Raw genomic sequence first — 10,903 nt, forward strand, 5'->3', positions numbered from 1 at the left:
AGAGGGTCCAGAGGAGGGCCACTCGCATGATCAGGGGACTGCAGGGCAGGCCCTATGAGGAGAGACTACGGGACCTGAACCTGTTCAGCCTCCACAAGAGAAGGCTGAGGGGGGATCTTGTGGCCTGTTACAAACTGGTCAGGGGGGGATCAGAAGGCATTGGGGGAGTCACTGTTCCCCCGAGCACAGCCAGGAGTGACCAGGAACAACAGTCACAAGCTAGCAGAGGGTAGATTTAGGTTAGACATCAGAAGACACTATTTCACGGTCAGGGTGGCTAGGGTCTAGAACCAACTTCCAAGGGAGGTGGTGCAGGCTCCTACCCTGGGGGTTTTTAAGAAGAGGTTAGATGAACACCTTGCTGGGGTCGTTTGACCCCAGTACTCTTTCCTGCCATGGCGGGGGGTCAGACTAGATGATCTTCTCACGTCCCTTCTGACCCTAGAAGCTATGAAACTATGAAAGGTAGGACTTATGTGAGAAGGAGCGGGAGTTTCAGCCAGGACAGAAGGTGTTAGTCCTATTGCCCTCCTCACTGAGCAAGCTGTTAATGCAATGGCAAGGACCCTTCGAGATCATTAGACAAGTTGGCCCAGTCGATTACGAGGTGTATCGCCTGGGTCACTTAAAGCCAAAACAAATTTATCATGTCAACCTGCTGCGAGAGTGGTGACAACTGGAAGGTTGGTCAGCATTCAAAGAGGAGACAGCAGAGGGTCCCAGACCGCAGGGTTCTGCGCAAGGCACGGGAGAGACTAAGCCCTTTAGGGCGGTCCAAGTAAGTGGAGAACTAACAGCGTCCCAGAGGAAAGATATAGGGGCTGTCCTCGAGGAATTTAAGGGAGTCTTTTCAGAGGATCCCGGGTGGGTAAAGGACACCTATCACGCTATTCAGACATCTCCAGGTGTGATAGTGCGAGACAGGTGGTGACCCATACTGCACCATTTGACAGAGGAGGTGCATAAGGAGGTAAAGAAAATGCAAGCCCTCAGCGTGATCACGACACCATGAAGCCCGTGGCGGAGTTCCCTGGTGCCCATACGGAAACCAGATGGGTCGTTAAGGCTCTGCGTCGATTACTGGAAATTGAATGACGTGGCCACATTTGATGCCTTCCCTATGCCACAAGTGATGGAATTAGTGGAATGGTTTGGTGCTGCCCAATATATATCCACTTAGGTCTAGCCAAGGGGTATTAGCAAATACCCGTATGGCCCTGTGACTGCCCCAAGACAGCCTTTGGAACCCCATGGGGCCTGTATGAATTCATTAAGATGCCATTCGGCTTGCACGGGGCGGCAGCAACTTTCCAAAAATTAATGGAATGCATCCTGGCACCCCACAATGAATACGCGGCTGCGTATGTCGATGATATTGTCATATTCACCCAGTCGTGGGATCAACATCTACGTGCCCTTAGGGCAGTCCTGACCGAACTATGGAAGGCCGGCCTGACCGCAACACCCCAAAAGTGTGCAATTGAGCATAAGCACATGAAGTACTTAGGATTCTTAGTGGGCCAGGGTACCATCCGACCATTGGAAGACAAGGTCCATGTTATCCGATCTTTTCAAGCCCTGCAAACGATAAAACAGCTACGATTCTTCTTGGGACTGGTAAATTACTACCGCAGATTCGTTCCTCAGTTCTCGAAGCTAGCAACACCTCTCTCTGAGGCTCTGAAGGGTCCACATGGGAAGGGGGTCCAGTGGACTAGGGCAATGTTGAACAGTTTTCAGGCCTTGAAAAAGGCTCTATGCGATGATGTGCTTATACATACCCCTGACTGGAACACTTCCACTATTACTTAGTCGGGAGGGAGTTCACATTGGTCATGGACCATGAACCCCTGAAATGGCTCAGTACAGCCAAAACGGATAATGCACGCATAATGCGGTGGGCTTTGGCGCTACAACCCTTTAAGTTCCTTAAGTTGCATAAGAATGCAGGGTGGCGGTTGAGATCTGCAAGGAAGGCCACAAGATAACAACTAGATGGCCCAACGAAGGTGGCGTTAGGCCGGGCTGTAGGGGTGGCAGAGCCCCGTGAGCAACCGTCGGGACTGACCCAGGCCATTGAGGGACCTACCAACTAACCCGCCCACTGAGGAACACCAAGATGTGGCAGGCAAGTACGGAGTTGGTGATGCGTGAGGAAAGAGCTACCTCGACGACAAACCGGCTCTGGGACAGTACTACTTTCCAGCAGAGTAATTTACTGCATTGAAATGCACATGTAGACTGTGACTGCCCTGGCTCATATTGCTGTTGTCCTGGACACGTGTAGATGCTATGCTCAGAAGCAGTTTACTTTGGTTCGAAGTGCTCCAGAGTTTATTGCTTTGCATTAAATTGCACATGTAATGAGCAATACACCCAGTGATATTCATCTACCAAAAATCAGATGCATATTAAACATTAGTACTGGTATTTTGATAATTCAGGGAATACTTCAATGGAACAATCAATGGGACTACCAAAAATGGCTACTAAAATAGTTTAAATACCTTTTGCAATTCCAGTTGTATGAAATATTAAATAAATGGATTGGGCAATTTTCTCTTAGACGCAAGATGGCATTTAAGTAAAAGAATACACTCCTAACCTTTCAGCCCATGGGCCCCTTTCACAAGTGAGGTAAAGCTGTGCTGCCCTCCACTGTCTCAGTATAGCTGTCCGCTGACTATTAAGTTGTTTTAGTGTGCTGTTGTAACGCAGATTCTCCTGGCGAGCCCTTCGGTTAAATGGCTCCACAAAATACTCCTGAAAGAAAACCAGAAATAAGCCTTACTCAGATTCCTACAAGAATCCTGGAATTTGCAGAAGTCATTTGCTCAAAGCAAAGGATAAATTTCTACCAGTGAAGAGGAAACACTGTCAAGTAACTTGACAAACTCTGCAAAATTAAAACATGTATGTTAAACATCAGAGATTTTACAATGAAAGACAGATACTGGCTATATGAAACGTGTAAAGTATAAATGAGTTTGCATGTTCAGGATGCAAAATGGACTGCACTTGAGTTCCAGTTATGGTTTCAGAAGCATTAGAATTTTTCAATACCATTCTGGCTTTTTATAATGTAATTTAGACTATCAGCTTTAGTGGCCTGGCAAAGAAAAGACCTCATATATGGATCCTTTATATGATGCAAGGAAAGATAAATAAATGTAACCACTGTACTGTTCACTGTAATTAACAGTTACCTAGAAATCATAGACTCTAACCTCATGAGATTTCTGGCCCAATCCTCCAAACTGTCTAGGTCTACCCTCCAGTATATCTACTACATGCCACCCCCGAACATGGTGTCATCTGCAAGCTTGCTGAGGGTGCAATTCATCCCATCTTCCAGACCGTTAATTAAGATATGAACAAAGCCAGCCCCAGGACCAACCCCTGGGGCACTCCACTTGATACCGCCTGCCAACTAGACATCAAGCCATTGATTACTACCCATTGAGCCCAACAATCTAGCCAGATTTGTATCTGCCTTACAGTCCATTCATCCAATCTTCCTATGCTTGCTTGCAAGAATGCTGTAGGAGACTGTGTCAAAAGCCTTGCTGAAGTCAAGGTATATTACGTCCACTGCTTTCCCCACATCCACTGAGCCAATTATCTTGTCACAGAAGGCAATCAGGTTGGTTAGGCATGACTTGCCCCTGGTGAATTCATGCCAACTGTTCCTAATCACCTTCAAGTGCTTAGAAATGGATTCTCTGAGGACCTGTTCCATGATTTTTCCAGGGACTGAGGCGAGGCTCACTATATCCTCCTTCTTCCCTTTCTTAAAGATGGGCACTATATTTGCCCTTTCCCAGTCACCCGGGACCTCCCCCAATCACCATGAGTTTTCAAAGATAATGGCCAACAGCTCTGCAATCACATTAGCTAATTCCCTCAGCCTCCTCAGATGCACTGCATCCAGCCCCATGGACTTGTAAATGTCCCTAACCTGTTCTTTCACCACTTTCTCCCCAAACTGTACTGCCCAGTGCAGTACTCTGGGAGCTGACCTGTGAAAACCAAGGTAAAAAAAGGCATTGAGTACTTCAGACTTTTGAGCTTTCTGTCACTAGGTTGCCTCCTTCATTCAGTAAGAGACCCACATTTTCCCTGACCTTGCTCTTGTTGCTAACATACTTGTAGAAACCCTTCTTGTTACCCTTCACATCCCTTGCTAGCTTCAACCCCAATTGTGCTTGGCCATTCTGACTTCATCCCTGCATGACTGAGTAATATTCTTGTACTCCTCCAAAGTTGTTTGTCCAAGCTGTCACTCCTTGTAAGCTTCTTTTTTCTGTTTAAGCTCACCAAAGAGTTCTCTACTAAGCCAAGCTGGTTGCATGCCACATTTGCTATTTTTCCTGCAAGCAATTTGCTATTCTTCCACATTTGCTATTCTTTCTGCAAGCAGTACCTTTACTACTAAATTTCAATCTTAACTGAACACAGAAAAAACAGTTTTGACTTAATTCACTGCACAAAAAAAGGAAACAAAATTTATGTGGGAGCAGTTCATGTTAGGTACAATTTTGGCTCTTTTTCATTTTATTAAAATAACTGTTAAAAAATTCATTAGCTTAAGACATAATGTAGTAGGGACTAACAGCTCTCAGTAATTCAAAATGGGCTAAAACGATGCAACTAACACTAAGCATAATTCTGGATAATGTATTATGAGAGGGGCATACATGTTCTACTATAATTCAATTTTACAGCTTGATTTGATATTAGAAATTTTCAAAGCAGTTTTTCCAAGATGCACATTTATAGGATATGCCATCAGTATGTTTTTTTTCTCTCCTCACAATACTGGGGTCAGAGATCACCTTACAAATAAATTCCTTCATCTGCTGGCAGCTGATTCCACTTTTTCCTGAAACACTGCAAATAGATTTTAGAAACTTAAAAACTTTACCTGAAATTTCAACTTGCTTTCTCCCCTCTCTCGGTCTCGCTTATGCATATTCACCATTAAAGCCTCATAACAGTCTTTCCAATAAAGTGCCATATGCTCGTGGCCCTCTCTGAATGTATTGTCTTCATACTGTTTCATGTATGGAATAATCTGGTAAGCAAAAATATTTTGGGGAAAAAACCAAACAAGATGGTTGAGTAGATTCCCTTTGCCCCAGTAAAGAGAAAATAGATGAATACCCCAAAAAAGCTATCACTTACATATTTATCAATATAAATTTGCCATTCACTAGAGCTGCAATACTCTTGGAAATCCTCAAAGAAAGAAGGGCTGCCATTGGCAGAAGGCAATGAAGGTAGGTGCAGGTTCATAAAAAGAAGTTGGTAAATTTTGGATACCAGTGTTCGAACCAGAGGAATTAGGAATGAGTATGTTTCTGTCTTCTCTTTGATTGATCTACTCAGAATGCCTTCCAGCTTGCCCAGCAGGTAGCATGCCTCAGTTTGGCTCTCAATTACTTTAGTTTGAAGGAGGGTGTTTAGTTTAGCTGCTGCCATAGCACAAACCTAGACAGAGAAAAAGAAAAGCAAATACAATATTAACACACAAAAATCTATGAAGCTAGTGGCAAGCACTTAACTTTTTACCGGAGATGCATGCATACTGCAAGCTGCTTCTCAGGTATACAGAAACTCCCAATAAGTCAGATCAGATTTCACTACACTGTGCTAATATTTTTGAACTAAAGTGCTCAAAAGCCCCAGTCCAGAATACTGGCCCATTGTGGTAGCTACTGCATATGTACCAAGGAAAAAAGTTTACAGTTTCATTTAATCAATTAAATATGCAACTACTTTAAGGGGATGAGGACAAACAGAAGTAAATATGCATGTGGTAAAAGCTGTTGAAGTGTCCAAATTACAAGGTCAAGGATATCTGCAGGAAACCCACTGTGGTAAGCTTAAACCTTATATTAACTAACAGTTATATACAGTAAAAGCTGCATTAACCAGCATTCTACTATCCAGAATACTCTATTAACCGGAATTTCTGGCCAGACACTTGGTGGAGGGGGAACAGGATGCTCACACATGGCAGCCCCCCCAGCCCCCCAAGGGGTTTCAAAAAGGTTGAAAACCCCTGCCTCAGATGACCAGAATTTTTAGATACCCAGCACCCCCCCTTACCCCACTCAGGCCAGTTAACACAGCTTTTACTATACATAGTTGGCATGCATCTTGCACAGTACCCTATGCATAAATAAGTAACAAACCTGTAAATTATCTTGTCCAATGAATCCAAGGAGCAACTGCACCTGCACTTGGGAGAGTTTGACTGATTCTGGGCCATTGGGGTACCAAATTGACAGGTCATCCATCAGAGTCACCAGCTCTTCCAAGAGCTATTTCAACAGGGAAAGAATTGTATGGCATAAAATAAAAAGAGAAAAAAAATTAGTTCTCAGATACTAATACAACTATGGGATTGCACAGTAATTTTGAAGAGCTGAGAAATCTACAGATAAACCAGACTGTACTCGTACCTTAAACCAAGTGATTAAAATAAATATACTGTAGGACTGAAGTACAACTACCAATTTAACAGAGTTCAGCATTTCAAAAGCAATACAATGCAATTTGATAAAACAACTGCTTCATAAATAAAAGAAGGAAATTATTTTTGCACATAAAGCTAAAAATCCTGTTTCTCTAAATTATCACTATAAACTTTCATTTCCACAAAAAGTAGAGCAGTTATAAATATGATTGCTTTGATTATAAAGGTTCTATTCTAAAGGATAGGTACTGTAAAACTTAATCTTTAGTTCAGTCACTGATTTATATTCCATTTCTTTCTCCTTTTTCACATTTACTTAACTTAAACACAATGGTAATTTATTATTAAGTTAGCACAAATGGGGCACAGTCAAATTCGCTTCACTATCAACTGCTAAAGCTGTTTAATCTCTTGTCAATAGACAAAATATTACATGATTAAAAGGGCTGACATCACCCAAACTGACAACATGTTAATAAATATCTGAGAACATATTAAATTTAATTACCTTCTCTGTCCACAAATTGGAATTGACTAGCCCTTCTGCCTGTAAAAAATCCTGTACAATGAGCAGGAGCCGAAAGCCATTTTCAGCATGCGTTAGGAGAGCTTTAGCATCTCTGTTATCAGTGACTGCCCATTCCAGCATCTTCTCTAGCAAGCTAAATGGAAAAGAAAATCCCAAAGCAACTATTAGATTTTCTGAGAATAAGTGGCTTAAAAAAAATCCACTTACATATTTAATTAATTGAGCCTAAACATATGTAGTGCTGCAACTCCCTTCTACTTTAACAATCTTCTTGACCTCATTGGCTTATAGAGTCACGCAAGTCAGAGGCATACATTTAAGCTTTGTCAACTAAATTCCATTACTAAATAGGTACAGATGCACAGGTATGCTTTTGATCATATTTGCATGAGAACAACAGCAGATCAAAGACAACCTATCAAACTTCTGTCACCAGAATTTAACAATACCCGTAACACCATCTCTTTCACTTTCTCTTCCAAAAGAAGAAATATGCCATTACATGGTACCCACTTAAGTTTTATTTCATCTGAAGGTCGCAGCAACTCATTGGATATCCCCAGTTTGGTCAGTGCAGAAAACACCTGTCCCCTCTCAATCCAGGAAGCATCATCAGACTTTTCTAGACCTTTCCACATTACACAGAGCAAAGCATCTGTGAGCAACTGTATGAGGTCATCTTCAGATCCCTGGGAAACAGTGAAAAAAAGTTGCACTCTTTTTAGTGTAAAAAGCCTCAAAAAAGTTGGTTATTCATCACAGCATACAATGATTACATATTTCATCCATCTTTGCCAATGCCCATTTTAGACCAGACTGTTAAACTTCAGGGAGTTGTGGACTGAAATGAGGCAGCTGGGAAGAAAAGCAGGCTGCTGCTTGTAACCCGACCACCATCTCTGCTGCTGCTGCCTTAGCTCTCCCCTCCTGTGCCGAGGGCTGCTCTCTCCTTCTTGCAGCCACTGCTGCCCCTCACCCCTCACCACCAACTCCCACCGTGGACTAATTCAAAAGCAAAAGAAGTGATGGCCACAGTAAGGGGGCACAAGAGAGAGAGAGAGAGAGAGAGAGAGAGAGAGAGAGAGAGAGGCGGAGAGAGAGAGAGAAGGGAGGGCTGGGGCAGAAGAAGGCAGAAAAACTGCTCAGGGAGAGGAATACTACTGTGTGTCATTTCCCACACCACAGAATTGCTACTGACATCCTGGCTCAATAGGCAAGATCTGGCTCAATAGGCAAGATCTGGTCCACGGGCCATAGGTCCCCAAACTCTGGTCTAAAAGGTCTATTAAATAAAATGCTAACATAAAATATTGCTGCAATAGGGGCTTGTTATGATTTTTAATTAAATTGATTTTCTCTACCCCCAAATTTAACATTTCAGCCTTGGTACCATGGCTTTGGTCCATGCACAATTTTTCATGGCCATAAGGAAATCTGGTTGACACAGATTTGAAGAAAATTTCAATTTTAAATAACCAATTTAATATAGGTGCTTCAAAAACATGTTTTTACTGAGCAAAAAGAAGCATTGCCACCCACTGTGAAAGAGCCAGTTGGTCTGCCCTTTTCTCAGAGAAAAAACAGTACAACTGGTGAGGTTTTTAAAAACATTAAAAATAAAAATGGAAGTCAAACATGTTTGAGGAAGAAGGGGAGAATTACTTACTCCTTGGTATTCAAATAAAGAAAGATCAAGGTTGAAGCCCATATCATTTAGAGTGCTTGGTTCTTTATCAGGTTGACAAGAGAATGGTTTAGAGTTCTCTACAGGTGATGGTGTGCTGGGTAAGCTGTCTGTCATTTGATTCCCACCATCAGCCAGCACATAGGAGTCAACAAGGGATAGGTCTAAACTCAAGTGTGAAGTATTACTGTGCCATAACTCTTCTTGGTCCTCTGTCCTAAAAGCCATCTCAGCCACAGAGGTATCCTCCAGCAGTGTCCCAGAAAAAGGAGCAGTAGCATCTACAGATCTGCCATTTTCCAAACTCCATTGATCACACGAACCATTAACTGAGGCAAAAGCACCAGATTTCTCCCCCTCTGCCTTGTCAGCATAGTGTTTCCGAAGCTCTTCGGCAGAAAATTTTCTTTCATCTTCCTTTGTGGAATCAGCCCTGCTCTCTCTAATGCCGTGCTTGATATCAGAGTTCTCTTTAAGGAATAGTCTAACCAAAGTGTCCTGCCAGCCCAACTGCTGACTAATCTGTTGTGCTGCATCCAGCTGGTAATGCAAAAGATGTAAGACCTGCATTGAACAAAAGATTCCAAAGCATGTAAAAATTAACTCATACTACATGGTGGTAGCCACTCAAGCCTTTAATAATAAACATTATAGTCTCATTCCATTTGACGCCAGGTGCAGAAAAGTGGTCTTGTGACACAGTTAGTCAATGACCATTTAGAATATGCGATCCAGGGATAATTCTTCACAATGGAAAGCAAAACAGTCACTGAGAAAGTTAAGTCTGTGTGGATCTATTCTGTGCGAATTAAAATAGTAAACCACATTATTTTCTTCTCCTATATATGACAAGTAACTTAGGCCATGTACAGGCATCATGCTTCTACAAGAATTGCTGCTCTCCTGGTAGAAATTAGGAGCATACGAACTTTCATTCAGTTTCTCCCAGGGGAAACCCACCTTCCCGGAAATGCGCCTTCCAGGACAAAGATTTTTCAGGTCGACACCTAGAAGATGTCCCTTGCAGAAAAACTCTCTTGCAAAATGAATGCCTGCAATCTCTCAGTTTGGTCTGGAAGGGGAAGGGAACAGTAGAGCAATGCTCCCTACCTCTTCTCCAGACCAGAAACTGCTTAGATTGAAGAATGGGCTGGGGGCTTTACCCTGCTGCGCCCTGCTTCTTCCCCAAACTGATGACTAGACTGGGCCATAAACATGTTCTACATTAAATAGTGCCTGAAATTTAACACACGGTAAGTAGCTGAGAAAGCTGATTTTTGGCCTTCCCATAGGCTGGATGAGGGAAAGCCTCTTCTTTCATCTTCCTTTGTGGAATCAGCCCTGCTCTCTCTAATACCATGCTTGATATCAGAGTTCTCTTTTAGGAACAGTCTAACCAACGTGTCCTGCCAGCCCAACCCGATTGGCTTTCCCCCCTCCCTCCCCACCCCACAGCCCTCACTGGGCTGCCCAGTACAGGGGAGCAGAGGCTTCCAGTGGGGGAGAACCCATTGGCTGATTCATCTGGGGTTTTAAATCCTGTGCAGAGCTGCACTAGCTAGGAGTGGGGGTGCAGAGGCTTTCCTGCACCAGACAGCCCAGCCAGAGATGCGTGGTAAAGGGCTTAAAGTACCTGCAAGGGAAGGCTATGTTACCATGTGCTGGGATATAAAAACCTTGTGCCAGGAAACTCTGGCTGGGCTACCTGGCACAGGGAAGCAGAAGCTCCCAGTGTAGATGAGGGAAGCCTTCAACTTACTTCATTACTGACTCCAAGATGAACATGGGCTGACAATGCAAGGTCACGGTTGGCAGGGCTAACTGGACCTTGTCGTGCATCCACAGGTGCATCTCAAGTAGAGCCAGGGAGGTGATCCTCCCCCTCTATGCGACACTGGTCAGGCCACAGCTGGAGTACTGCGTCCAGTTCTGTGCGCCCCACTTCAGGAGGGATGTGAACTACATTGAAAGGGTCCAGAGGAGGGCCACCCGCATGATCTGGGGACTACAGGGCAGACCCTATGTTGAAAGACTGCAGGACCTAAACCTGTTCAGCCTTCACAGGAGAAGGCTGAGGGGGGACCTGGTGACTGTCTACAAACTCACTAGGGGGGACCAGAAGGGTTTAGGGGAGACACTGTTTCCCCTAGCGCCCCCTGGCATGACAAGGAACAATGGACACAAATTATTAGAGAGTAGGTTTAGGTTA

General features: G+C 43.6%; 1 protein-coding gene across 2 annotated transcripts in view; it reads right to left on the minus strand.

The window, feature by feature from the left end:
• NBEAL1 (neurobeachin like 1) overlaps nucleotides 1-10,903 on the minus strand; it is a 166,548-nt gene that overhangs the window by 59,582 nt on the left and 96,063 nt on the right. For both annotated transcript variants that reach the window (XM_019523492.1, XM_019523491.1), the window contains 7 exons: nucleotides 8,677-9,258; nucleotides 7,524-7,699; nucleotides 6,990-7,143; nucleotides 6,198-6,326; nucleotides 5,185-5,490; nucleotides 4,925-5,074; nucleotides 2,606-2,763 (listed from right to left, as the gene is read on the minus strand). In XM_019523492.1, the coding sequence (XP_019379037.1) occupies nucleotides 2,606-2,763; nucleotides 4,925-5,074; nucleotides 5,185-5,490; nucleotides 6,198-6,326; nucleotides 6,990-7,143; nucleotides 7,524-7,699; nucleotides 8,677-9,258 (1,655 nt within the window). The remainder of the gene's footprint in view (nucleotides 1-2,605; nucleotides 2,764-4,924; nucleotides 5,075-5,184; nucleotides 5,491-6,197; nucleotides 6,327-6,989; nucleotides 7,144-7,523; nucleotides 7,700-8,676; nucleotides 9,259-10,903) is intronic.

Source organism: Gavialis gangeticus, unplaced genomic scaffold (genome assembly GCF_001723915.1).
Source record: "Gavialis gangeticus isolate Ggan-Ray unplaced genomic scaffold, GavGan_comp1, whole genome shotgun sequence".
Classification (NCBI taxonomy): Eukaryota; Metazoa; Chordata; order Crocodylia; family Gavialidae; genus Gavialis; species Gavialis gangeticus.